The following is a 14,243-nucleotide window of genomic DNA, read 5'->3' on the forward strand; positions in this document are numbered from 1 at the left end:
AAAGCCACCAGCACTACTTAAAAGTCTTAAAAGTGAATTTATACTTTGAGGGCTCATCTTCACTTCTAAGAATTGAACTCAAGGAAATAACTATGTAAGAGGACAAAGATGGATGCATGCAGGTTAAAGAATATTCAAACTAGACCTTATAATATAAATAACTGGGAACTAAAGAATCTCTAACTTCAGGGGAGTTAGGTGGTCCCATGCAGTACTTACGGACTTGGGAAGTTATTTTATCTTCAATTTTTTGAAGTTATCTTCTAATTTTTTCTACAATGAATATAAATTACTTTCCTGACCAAGTTAATATACCACTGGCTAATATATTAACTCTTTCTTTTGCACATTTACTCACTGCTCAGAATCACTGACATTTTTAGTTTAGTCTAAAAAATCATCAGTCCTTGAAACTGCTTAATTCCGGAGCTACTAAAATTGTTTCCAAAATGTGGTAAGACTGGACATGTTCTGCCCCCCAAAGGGGCTCCAACTGAGGAAAAAGAATAACTTACTGAGAAAAAAGCAATTATAAGTGACAGACCAACCAATTATTTGTTGTTTTTTCTTAAAGCCAGGAAAAGACAAAACATATGTCCTCAGAATTTCCAAAGAGTTGCTTCTTAAATCATGAAGAGCCAGAGAAACAAGGTACTGCAGCAAACACTTTTAATAAGAATACAAAATTCACACCAGAGGCACATTCTGGGGAATGTAAAGGAACTATCACAAGTATTAATTCTGCTGGAAGAATAAAATAAGGCTCTCTCAGAGTACAAATATACAGGAAGGAATGATTTAAAATAGGCTTATGATTTACAATCACATTACATTGTACATATTAAGCACTGAAAACAGGCATATTAATTAAAAAGCCAGCTAAAAGGCATTTGAACATATATAACAAATCTTACAGTCCACAAAGTTCATGTATAACAGTAATTTTAAGTACTTCATTTCAACACAAAAGAAATGAAGATATATTAATTTATGTTTATGACAAAAATCAAGGGAACTTATATTTAAAAGGCTTACATTACTGATAGAACCACACGGCAGACAGGTCAACCACATGACATGAAACCAACCAACAGTGCTGAGCAACTAAAACAGTACTGGCCTTTCCAATCCCCTTTCTTGTTACCACCGCACTGTCCCGTATTACCTTTTCATTGCTCAAATGAAAAATATTTCTCCATCTTCTCATTCCACGAAAGGAATGAAGAAACACCCAACAGCAAATTCAAAAGTTGATTTTACCATAAACCTTAAACACGGTTTAACGAATACAAAGAAACCCAACACTGATACACGGTGTTCCTTTCCAAGGAAGGAATAGACACGTCAAACATTATCTGAAAGGGGTTTCTTTATGGATTATGTACATTGGTTGAATGAGAATTACTGTATCTGAGAAGGCACATATCTGTGATTTAAGGCTTAACCGGTATTGTTACATATGGAAGTCCATGAAAGCTGTCTAGGAATTCACTTCTGTCAAAATGGAATTTACCCCAAAACTAGCATTCTAAGCACAGATTTCTACTCTAGAAACCATCAAGAGTTTCTGTTCCAAGTCCACCTGCCAAAAAAAAAAAATTCTCTTAAGCAGGTTTCATTGTGAATCAAAAGAAATTGCTAACATAACTGCCCAATGACTTTGGGTGATGCAAACTCTTAAGCTCTAAAGCCTCACAGAAATGACAGTGTGATTCCTGCGTCTTAAACCCCCCCCCCCAAAAAAAAACAAAAACCAAAAAAAAAAAAAAAACCTCTAAACAAAAATACAATAGTACAGATTCATTTTTAAAAAGGTATTTGCCACAACTCCACAAGCCAATCAGTCATTCATCAGAGCTGCTGCCTCTGTGTGGATGCTGCAGGAACACCATATAATTTTACTCTGCAAAATAGTTTCTTTTTTCTTTAAGACAATACATGAAAATGAATCTCTCAAAGATGTTGAATATATTCATATATAAAATATCTGATGTTGATACAAATCATGTAAACCTCCCTTTGGAAAAGTTACAACTGGCCCTCATTGCCAGGACCAAAAACCTTGAATTTTTATCTTGTCAGTGCAAATCTATATTAGATGTTTTCAAACTACAGAAATAGCCATCAACCCTCACAATACAAAAGGATTTCTCAAAAAGGAAAATTATTGTGTTCAGATTATAGAAATTATGTTTACATTAAAATCACCCACCTTCCCATCAAATTTAACAGTTCAATTGTTAAAGTATGAAAAAGGGAAAAATTAAAGCTGTTTGTGCAAGAATCACTACAATGGTTGTGGTCACCCCTTCCCTAATCTTAACCTAACTCTGCTTAATTCTTATTAGGTTTGTTTAGAAATATAACAACATGACTTTTTTTTTTTTCCAGGTATGCTTTTACTGTTCTTCAAGCCAAGATGGGGCATCCACTCCAGGGGTTTTCAATTTGATATGGAACTGTTTAAGCGTCTGTTCAAGCTGCTTCTGATTCCCAGCAAAGTAAGCGGCAATGGCATTGTGGAAAAGGACCAGCTGATTGTGCAATACCTTAACCTGTGAACAGGGCAGAGTTACAAGACCAAGCATTAACACCAATGGCAATGAAATTTAAGGTGACTTATTACATGTCCTAACTAAATAGTGTATCTCTCATCAGGAAAAGCTGCTTTAATAACGACAAAGTATTTCACACACACACCAACTGTATGCTGCTTTGCAGGGTCACTGAGGCTTTGATGACTTTTTAATTTCTCTAAAGGGAATAGGTCATTTTAAGAAGCTGAACCATACTCAGACATTATTGAGGGCATTAATTAAAAATATTATTAAATATTATTAAATCCCCCCTCAAAATAAGTGTATTCAAAATTAACTACTGAAGAGGGAAAATTACACAGTTACTCTACAGTATATGTTATATACCAAGTACGGACATCATTAAGGCTAAATCTTCTATAAAACTGAGTAGGTCAGATACTTTGAAATACTGCAGTTCTGGGGCGCCTGGGTGGCGCAGTCGGTTAAGCGTCCGACTTCAGCCAGGTCACGATCTCGCGGTCCGTGAGTTCGAGCCCCGCATCGGGCTCTGGGCTGGTGGCTCGGAGCCTGGAGCCTGTTTCCGATTCTGTGTCGCCCTCTCTCTCTGCCCCTCCCCCGTTCATGCTCTGTCTCTCTCTGTCCCAAAAATAAATAAAAACGTTGAAATACTGCAGTTCCCTGCAAAGAATCAAGCCAAGTGGCAGCAAGTGTTGCCCAAAAGCCAATTTACTTGAAGTTCATATGACTCTCCAATGTTTTCAAATACTTAGCGTTTCTAATGATAACAAGAGTATGTTTTAACCAAGTAATGCTACTTGTGTAAATCTTTATTAAAGAAATCAGTAAAGGATTGCAAAGATTTATGAATAAAGGTGTTTCTTTAGCTCTCATTTATAACTGTAAGTGCTCGACAATAAAGTATAAAATACACTCTGACTTACCCAGCTAATGCAATATTTATTAAGATTGAACTTTAATAGTTTTAATGATGTAAAAACATCTGATATAAATGCTAAGAAGAAATAGGATATGGCATTTTATATGTGGTATGACATTTACATTCACTTTATTATACACACACGCATGGTCTCTCTAGCTATTTCTTCATCCATTTACCTCTAATAAAGGACACAATGCAAACATTTACATTGGATATTTTTGATTTGTAAAGCCTTGATTTAAAAATTAAAATATTATAAAAACAACACACTCAAGATTATAAAGTAAAACCTTCTGATCCATACTTTTGGCACTTATCCCCTCCCCTGCCACCCAAAAATCACTATTAACATTTTATTGTGTTTCCTTTGAGAATTTTTCTAGGCATATACATAATATTAAAAACACAAAGAGACTGCACTATGCACACTTTCAGTACTGCTGTTTACTCAAAATATCTTAGTTTTTTTTATTCTAGTCATATATTTATTCACCTAATATTAAAAAAAATTTTTTTAACGTTTATTTATTTTTCAGAGAAAAGGAGAGACAGAGCCCAAGTGGGGGAGGGGCAGAGACAGAGGGAGACACAGAATCCAAGGCAGGCTGTAGGTTCCAAGCTGTCAGCACAGAGCCTGAGGCAGGGCTTGAACTCACGAGCCGTGGGATCATGACCCGAGCCGAAGTCTGATGCTTAATGGACTAAGCCACCCAGATGCGTCTCAACTATTATTAATTAACTACCTTCTATGTACCACACACTGTTTTAGGTGTTAGGGAAATAGGAAAAAATCCCCTCCCTTATGAGCTTATAACCTTAGGGGGTGGGGAAAGAGAGGAGGGAAGTAAGAAACAAAAATAAGGATTGACATCCCAGGAAATTAGTATCTCAAGCCTTGAGAAGACGTTGGGCTAACTCTCAGACCCGGAGGGCATCTGGCATTGCTGATTTATCTAAAAGTTATTTAAAACCAAAGAAATTTCTTCTTTCCGTCTGATAAAGATTAGAAAAATTTCTAGCAAGGATATAGTTTAAGAAAACCAGATAGCATGAACCAATGAAAACTAAAAAATGTCTGTACAAACTAAAAGAGGTACATCTTGCATTTACCTGGTCAGACCTTTAAGGCCTGCAACCTTTGTAAATAAAAACCTTTGGTACCGGGTACAACAAGTACAACAATGAAACATTTAACACCATGTGTCAGACACTGTACTAGGGATACAAGAATACAAGAATAGTAAGACACGGGCAGTAGAAAATGCCAGTATGATAAATGGGCAGTACAAGTACCCTGGGTTAACTTTTTTTTTTTTTTTTTTAAAAGGGCACTCCTGGGAGAATAGGGTTTTTTCCAGAAAGGCTGGAGGAGAAGCCTGGGACAGGACACTAATTCCTCTGCCCTCTGCTTTTGAGATATGAGGGCTATTTCAAAAGATGATGAGCCTCAACCTAAGAGCAATTACTAAGGAAACAGGATAATCATACGGAAAGCAGGTTTCTAAAAGGCAATTTAGTAAGCAAGCAAAGTATTTGATTATATTGGATTGTTACCATGATGGCCCCAAAGAATTACTCCTCTCCGCATCCACACCCTTGGGGAGCCTTCTGCAGTGAAAATGAGCCTGGCCGTGTAATACTAGAAAATGAGGCCTGATAAGCAAGTGCTTGCCCTCCTGGACTGCCTCCACCTTGAGAGGAAGCGCAGTCTAGCCTTTCTCCATGAAGCTCACAAGGAGGACCTGTCATTTCTGCTATGCCCAGTGCCCCAGCAGGCCGACCAGCTGAAAGTGAAGCCAGAAGAACCCATCTACCCAGCCCACATAATTGTGGTAAATAATAAATCATCGCCGTTCTAGTCTACTAAGTTTTGGGTATTTTGTTATGCAATAAGAGATAAGTGGTACATCTATGAAAAAGGTTAAGAATGCAGCTTCCTCACAATGAATAAGGGGGAGAACAGGCTTAGAAAGAGGAAAGGCTAAGCTGGGTGATAAATAAAGGAACTGAAGAAAGGCCTGTACTTGGGGAGGTTAGGAGTTGGGAGATGAGAGAAATGGAGACAAAGCAGCTAGGAAACAGATTCAAACAAGAGAAGCATACTGCTACTAACCAGTCCCAAGATCTAATTGCACTTTTGGAGTAAATGTAATATAGGTATCTTTGAAAACTTTTACTTCCAATTTTCTAGAAAGACCTAACAATTGCATTAGGCATAGTTTGATACTGGTCACAGCTTCCCCAAATTTGTATTTGTTATTCATAAATTTTTTTTAATGTTTATTTATTTATTTTTGAGACAGAGAGAGACAGAGCAGGGAGGGGCAGAGAGGGGGGGAGACACAGAATCTGAAACAGGCTCCAGGCTCTGAGCTGTCAGCACAGAGCCTGTCGTGGGGCTCAAACTCATGGAATGTGAGATCATGACCTGAGCTGAAGCTGGATGCTTAACTGACTGAGCCACCCAGGCGCCCCTATTTATTCTTTATTTGAGAGAGAGCAAGTGAGCAAGTGGGGGAGAGGGGCAGAGGGATGGAGAGAGAGAGAGAGAGAGAGAGAGAGAGAGAGAGAGAGAGAGAGAGGATCTTAAGCAGGCTCCATGCTCAGTGAGAAGCCTGATTTGGGGCTCCATCCAATGACCCTGGGATCATGACCTGAGCCAAAATCAGGAGTCGGACACTCAACCAACTGAACCACCCCGGTGCTCTTGTTACTCATTTAGATTATTAAGTACAACATCCCCATTATTGGTATTGTTCCTTTACAGGAATTACCCTAAAGAGCTTTGGAATCAGAAAGCATATATGGCGATCTTAGTTGTACTACTTTCCAGTTTTCTTTGTGATACCAGGTACAGGTCACTTCCAATTTCACTGCCCAAGGTCTTTATCCGTTTATCAGGGATGCCATTACCAAACTGAATTTGCAGGGCTATTGTAAAGGGTTAAGTGAAATGAGATACTACCTAGCACAGTGTCTGACACAGAATAAGTACTCATTCAATTTCAGTGGAATCTAAGTTTACCTAGTAGACAGTCAAATCCTCAAACGACATGGACTTTTCCTGGTAAAATTTCACTTATTTAGAACCCACTGATTTGGAACTTGCGAGAAGTAAGACTGTAATATTGTGATTTAACATTAAGAAACACATACTTGGTCTTAGTCCTCATTTCTGGCACAAAGCTCCTAAAACCCTTGTAATTCCAAAGTGATAAGAGTGAAGGGAGCAACTTTTGTTCTAATATTTAGTGTGTGTCCTGTTCCTGAAATAGCCCCAGAGCTATACAGGTGGGAGGAATGACTTTTGTTTGGAACAATCACTTTCTAATCATACCTGACTTTGTGTTAATGAGATTTCTGGAAAGCCCCTAGAAAACCAGAGGTAAGAGCTGGTTGTCAGGGGAACTAAATTGTGATTACAGGGTGGGAATTTCAGCTCCACTCCCTAACCTCTGGGGAGGAGATAGAGGTTACAGGTTGAATAATTCACCAATGGCCAATGATTTCATCAATGATTCCTATGTAATGAAGAGTCCTTAAAAATCTCTGAAGTATGAGGTTTGGAGAGGTTCTGGGTTGGTGAATATAGCCACATGTTAAGAAAGTGGGGCACCCCCAACTCTATGGGCACATAGGCTCTTGTGCTCAGGAACTTTACAGACCTTGACCCCTATGTACTTCTTTATCTGGCTCTTCATATGTATCCTTCAATATTTCCTTGTAATAAACTGGTAATCTAGTAAGTAAACTGTTTTCCTGAGTTCTGTGAGATACTCTAGCACATGACCCAAATTGAGAGGTTGTGGAAACCTTCAACGTACGGTCAGAAGCACAGGTGGCAACCTGACTTGCAACCGGTGTCTGAGGGTGGAGGGGATGGGGGCAGTGTCAGAACCGAACCAAACTGGAGGATACCCAGCTGGTGTCCAGGATCGAGCATCAGTTGGTGTAGGAGAAACCCCACACATCTGGTGTCAGGAGTGTTTGAAAAGTGCTATGAGTGTAAAAGAAGACAGAGTTTTCTCCTTTCCAAAGGAAGAAACGGATGTGAAGTTTACCCTAGCATGATGAAAAAAAAAAAAAAAAAAAAAAAAGGTGTGTGCTAAGCAAATAAATTTTGTTAAAAAGGTGCAGGGGCACAGCTGGCTTATCAACGCTGATTGCCTTGACATGGCCTTCCATCCAAGGGCAGAAAACAGCCAGGGATGCTGCAGAAGGAATTCCTCTGCTTGACAGATCACTCAGAAGAACTATTTTTTTTTTAAATGTTCATTTATTCATTTTTGAGCGAGAGAACAAGCAGGAGAGGGACAGAGAGAGAGGGAGACACAGAATCTGAAATGGGCTCCAGACTCTGAGTTGTCGGCGCAGAGCCTGATGCAGGGCTTTAGCTCACAAAGTATGAGATCATGACCTGAGCCAACGTCGGATGGATATTTAACCGACTGAGCCACCCAGGTGCCCAAGAACTTTTTTTTTTTAAAGATTTTATTTTTAAGTAATCTCTACAAACATGGGGCTCCAACTTACAACCCCGAGATCAAGAGTTGCATGCTCTACTGACTGAGTGAGCAAGGCACCACAACTCAGAAGTTTAAAGGGTCAATTTACAACCCCTCAATTCTGTGCTTCTAACATGAACATATTTTTCAAGCCCCACAGAGGCACTTCTTCCAAATTATTCATCAGTAAGCACCATTCGAGTTAATAGTATTACATATAAAATTTGTTTAAAACATTCTTAATACAGACTTCTACTAAATTCATATTGACCTTTCTCCATGTCTAGACAGAAAAGTTTTACATTGCAATCGCTTTTAAAACAAGCTTTAAAATGATACACTGATTTGCATAAGTACTAAGAAAAAGTCAGATTATTCTAATTAAAGTTATAACCAGGGTTCACCTTACATGGGTAGAGTTTAATTTCAGGACCAAATCTCTTTCTTTCTTTTTTTTTTTTTTTAGTTTTATTTATTTAAGTAATCTCTACACTCAACATGAAGCTTGAACTTACAACCCCGAGATCAAGACTCACATGGTCTTCTGACTAAGCTAGCCAGGCGCCCCCCAAATCTCTTTCTTGTAAGACACTGGTCAATTAAAATTATAACTAGCAAAAAATAAGCAAAATAAGACACTGCAGCTTAGCTCTCATTTGATTCCTATTTACATAAAAATGTTTTTAAAAACTGAGCTCTTCTCAATCACCTGTTCTTCTGGAGAACAGGTTATGAAGGAGTGGTCAAAAGAGGGCTCCAAGAGCAGTATGTTTTAACGGAGGGTGGAAGAGTCCCCACATGACCTTAGATAGGGAAGAACTTTTTTGTTTTTAATGTTTTTTTTTTTTTAATTTATTTTGAGAAAGACACACACATACAGAGAGAGAGAGAGAGACAGAGAGACAGAGAGAGAGAGAGAGAGAGAGAGAGAGAGAGACATTTACAGTGCAAGTGGGACAGGGGCAGAGAGAGAGAGGAAGAAAGAGAATCCCAAGTAGGCTCCATGCTTTTGGCACAGAGCCCTACGTGGAGCTAGAACTCACTAACTGCGAGATCAGATCATGACCTGAGCCAAGATCAAGAGTCTGATGCTTAACCTGAGCCACCCAGGCGCCCTGGAAGGAACTTTTCAAAACTAAAAACTCATAAAGAAAGGATTGAGAAATTAAATTCATTAAAATTTAGAGTTTCTATTCATCCAAAGACAGTGAAAAGACAAGTTACAAACTGAGAAAATATATCTGCATTACATGTACTGACAAAGGTTATGTATCTAGAAAATGTAAAGAACTCGACAAACCAAAAGCAACCCAAACCAAAAGAACAAATAACGTGGATGGGTATTTCACAGAGGAGGAAACAGTGACAGCCAATTAAATCTGAAAATATATCCAGCCTCAGTAGAAAACAGGAAAGTTCAAATTAAAACTAACTTGATGAAAGAGGACTTCAACTATCTCCATTTTGACCTCAAAATCTCTAATTGACGAAGTTCTTTCCAGCTTATCTCTTAAGTCAGGCACAATACCCTGCGGGCAAGGCATCCAGTGAGGAACAAGAACTATCGCCTCAAGCAACAAGGACTGCCGAGAGCCCACAAGACCCCACGAGCCTCATCCCGAGACAGTGATTGACTTGACCTTTACGGCCTACCTGTACAAACCCATCGCCCTTTGTCCCACATTTTCCTTACAGAAACGGAGAAGTATTTCTAGCACTTTGGAGGACGGTCTTTGAGACATTGTCTTCCCAGTACTGGCCTCACTGAAATAAATTCTTTTTCTGTTTCACCACCGCTGGTCTCTCTTGCCTTTTGGTTCTGTCAGCAGTGAGTGGCCAAACCTGGTCTGTTTGGGACCCTCAGAACCAGGCTCTCTGGCACCCCTGCGCCCAGCGACACTGGGAAGCCATTTTATAGCCTCTACATTAAGAAAACTTAAAACAGTTAAAACTCTTGCCCACTGTTGATTGTTGCATAAATTCGTACAACTACATTTGAAAACGACTTGGCATTAATCCATAACATGAAGGATGCATATACCCCACCGAACAGCGTTTTAACTTGTAAGAAAACACCCTAGAGAAATCTGCACCTGTGTTTTATGAGACAGGGACAATTATGTTCACAGCAGCACTGTTTTTAGCATTAAAGAACAAGGAAACAAACTAAAGCTTGTATTTACAGGAGAATGGATAAACAAACTGCAGTCTCTTCACGCAGTGGGGATACTATATAGGAGTGAAAATAAATGCACTGCAGCCACGTGCATCCATGTGGATGAATCTTGGGAACATCAGACAGAGCAAAACAACAAGCTGCAGAAGAACACCCATAGGAGGATTCCATTTATAGGGAGTTCAGAAATACACGTGTGACTGAATGACACATTCACAGGTGGCAAAACTGTAAAGAAAACCAACAGGAACAAAAAAATAGGGGTTCAGAATAGGGGTTCTGGAGGGAGGAGAAGGAGAAGGATGAAGTAAGAGAAAGCATGGAGGAGGCTTCATTTCTTAACCTGGGTGGTGGGTGGATGGCTGTTTTGTTGCTGTTATTCTTCATATTTTGCCTATATGTTAAACATTCTTTTGAATGTACTTAACATCTTTACATTATTAAAAAAGGGAAAGGTTATGAAAGATAAAGTCTGTCTATATATCATAACTTTGCTGAGCATCTGCACTATTCAGTGCTCTAATGAACTAGTCATCCCCCTTTTATATTCAGAGAGAAAAAACACCACACCTAAAATGTTACTTACGCTCATTCATTCAATAAATATTACTAAGGGTCTGTTGTTGTCAGGCACTAGTCTAGGGTCTGGAATGCAAGCAATCAACAAAAAGACAATTCTGCTCTCAAGAAGCTTATATTCTATTGAGAAGAAAGAGAAACAAGGTAAGTAAAATATACAGTATGTTAGATGATGGCATGTGTTACGCAGAAAAATTAAGCAATGGGGAATATGAGATACATATATGGCAGAGTGCAGCAATGTAAACAGAACGCTAGAAAAGGTCTGAGGTGACATTTGAATAAAGACCTAAAGGAAGTGAGAGAGTGAGCTTTAAGATACTTTAAGTTTTCTTGTTTTCTTTTTTTTTGAGAGAGGGCGCGAGTGAGGGGCAAGGGAGAGAGAGAGTTCACAAGGTGGGGGAGGGGGGAGGGAGGGGGGAGGAGGGAGAAGCGGGGCTCACCCAAAGTGGGGCTCATGCTCACTTGAAGCAGGACTCGAATTCATCATGACCTGAGCTGAAGTCAGATGCTTAACCGAATGAGCCACCCAGGCACCCCGATACTTTATGTTTTCTAACGAGGCTAGAAGAATAAATAATACTCTGGATAGAGGAAATAACAAGTACTCTAGTCCTAAGGTGGATGGTGTGTTTGGTATGTTTGAGAAACAGCAAGGAGGCCAGTGTGGCTGGTCATTGTATTAAGGGTGTGGTAGGAGATGTGGTCAGGTAAGTAATGGGGGGGGCTAGATAATCTGGGACCTTAGATGTCATCATAGAGACTGTGGCTACTTTTCTGAGATGAGAAGGCACTGGAAGATTCTGAGCAGAGACATGACAATATCTGATTTACTTTAATAAACATGCAAAGGTAGAAGTAGAGAGACCTGTTAGAATACTACAGCAATAACCCAGGTGAGATAATGGTGGCCTGGACAAAGGTGGTAACAGAGGAAGCAGTGAGAAGAGGTGGGATTCTCAATATACTGTGAAGATAAAGCCAACAGACGAGGCTGTGGGAGAGATCAAGGACAAAGAAGGTGCCAAGAGTTTTGCCCTGAACAACTAACTGAAAGCATAAAGCTACCACACACTGATATATGGCAAAGGCTACGAGAAGGGCAAGTGTGGAGGAGGGGGAAATGTGGCTATCAAGAACTCAGTTTGGGACAAGTGAGAGATGGTTTTTCAGGCAGACACATGGCAACGCTGATTAAGTAACTATTTTTGAGAGTGGATAGAGTTCAGGATAGCAGTACAGTGAAGAAACAGATTAAGATAATTGTTATGGTTCCTTTCTACTAAAATTTTGAGAAAACTGCTTTCTAAATAGAGGTGTGTATGTGTGTGTGTGTGTGTGTGTGTGTGTGTGTGTGTTTGGAATAAAATACATATATTTGGAAACTCAAATGGCTCCCCCAAAGCCTTTCAGTTGAAAGGCTCTCTCTTTCAACAGAAAAACATTATTTTAAGGACAAAAACTAGCTTTTCTTTCAGAGATTTTAAAAATTCAATTGAAAGTTTATGAACCAGCCCATTAATTAAACACTCTTCCCTATTTAAAGGTATTTTTAGCTTTCACACTAGTAAGTAACCTACCTGGGTCACAAAGTAATTTTACAACTTGCCTTACTAGTATGATCTGGCCTTTCTTGTTTTTTTGTTTTCTTTGGATGATCCTTGGCTCCTGGAGTTATAGAGCAACTGAGGGGTTTCTGTATTTTTAGTGTGAGATTCTAACTTTTAGAAATAGATTCTAGACAATTACTTTATGGCTTTTTGGGTCATGAAAATTTTTGACTTGAATGTTAATTCCCAGTGTTTTAGAATGAAAGGAGACAGTAAGCATGGAGTGCGGGATTTGATTCACGTGGTGTACCTGGAGAGAGCTGTTACAACAGTCTGAAAGTTACTGTCAGAAAGCGGGAAGGGCGTCATACAATTTTGTAGCTAACTCTACGAGTGTCAATCAACACAGATGTCCACTGCGAAGTCAGTTTCTGTAGCCCCTTGAGGTGGCTGACAAACCCAACACAAAGACACAGCAACAAAGCCTCAAACCAGGTGTATTACCTGTATGCAAAATGTTCCCCAACTCCACTGAAACTTAACCCGTGGGAAATCAAGGAAAGAGGGTGCTTTTTGAGACTGACTTCTAGTTTTCACAACAAAATGACACAATACCCATTTGCACCAAAACATTCTCCCAGTAATTGTGAGAAGGTTGATGTGTAAGCCTCTTAAAAGTATATCCACACTTCAGAACAGTTCCCTGGTATAGAGACAGCCTGTAGGGATTCACAGCTTTTCAATTGTAATCATGAAAATAAAGTATAAAACGTCATTGTTACTTCAATCTCAGAAGCCTTTTTATACCAAAACAGGTTAACTTACCTCATTTTTCCATTAGCACCGATTATGTAAGTGTTATCCTAGTACACTATTTAGTTTTGGTAGTAGGTCTTAAAAATCAGATGGACATTTAAATAGGAATGGTAAACTGACTCTTAACCACTCAAACCATTACTAGCCCAAATATAAATGGGAACTAAAATAAATTAATAAATCAATTATCAATATGAATATACTTACTTTCTACATAAACAAATTAAAAGCTTTGGGCTTTTCTGCCTATTTTTGCTTCATTTTCTCTAAATTTTTGATAAACTAATTTTCACTATAGTATGTATTCATATGATGTCTTCATATAATGACTGTATTATTTATAGAATATCAATGCAGCTCTGAACGATGCCACAAAGAATCCTCAGGACGTTTAAGAATAATTAAGTAATACAGAAAAAGAGCTGCAAATACAATTTTAAAGAGAACTAATTTTTGCAATCTTTATAATGACTGTGCAGTTGTCACTATGTATAAGTAGTTTTAATGAGACTTAAAAGTGTTAGTCTAAGTTACTTGGCTTGTTTATCAGGTTTACTTTAGTAGACTATTTGGCCTTGTGAAAGTCAGGGTAGGATAGATACCAGTTTCTCAAACAGAACTGGGAGGAAGATAGATGAAGAAAGTAAGGTGGAGGAAAGGTCAGAATGTACTTTTAGGAGAAGGTGCAAAAAGCCAAAAATGCTTGAGGAAGTATTTTAGGATCATTACACTTTTGCAATTTACGTTTATATTTATATTATCGGATCATGAGAAGTGATGAGCACACAGAATAAAAAAACGCCAAGTATTTTTGTCAGTATTTGCAAGTATTTGATATGGTGGGTGACACTCACTTTTGTGAAGCACTTTCTATGTGACAGGTAATATGTTACCCTTACATCTACTCTGTACAGGCTTCTCTTCTCTCCATGTTACAGTTAAAAAAACACTCAGAAAGTTAAGTAACTTGCTTAAGGTTAGATAGTTAGCAGATGAGCTGGGAGTGGAAGGTCTTATGCCACGACAGGTCCATGTTTTTTTTACCTATGCTAACCTGACTCTATTCATAAGGCAACAGACATTTTGGAAAGCTTTTAAACAAAGCTTGAAACAAATAAACAAAAGGTATGGCAGGGC

The 14,243-nt window shown here is 38.7% G+C and overlaps 1 protein-coding gene across 2 annotated transcripts in view; it reads right to left on the bottom strand.

Annotated features, from left to right (window-relative positions):
• Positions 1 to 652: 652 nt before the first annotated feature.
• Positions 653 to 14,243, bottom strand: part of ARFIP1 (ARF interacting protein 1) — a 129,410-nt gene continuing 115,819 nt past the window's right edge. For both annotated transcript variants that reach the window (XM_086704105.1, XM_025921821.2), the window contains one exon: positions 653 to 2,555. In XM_086704105.1, coding sequence (XP_086560231.1) covers positions 2,400 to 2,555 — 156 coding nt within the window. In that variant the 3' untranslated portion in view covers positions 653 to 2,399. The remainder of the gene's footprint in view (positions 2,556 to 14,243) is intronic.

Source organism: Puma concolor, chromosome B1 (genome assembly GCF_028749965.1).
Source record: "Puma concolor isolate L17-30 chromosome B1, mPumCon1.1.hap2, whole genome shotgun sequence".
NCBI classification, from domain to species: domain Eukaryota; kingdom Metazoa; phylum Chordata; class Mammalia; order Carnivora; family Felidae; genus Puma; species Puma concolor.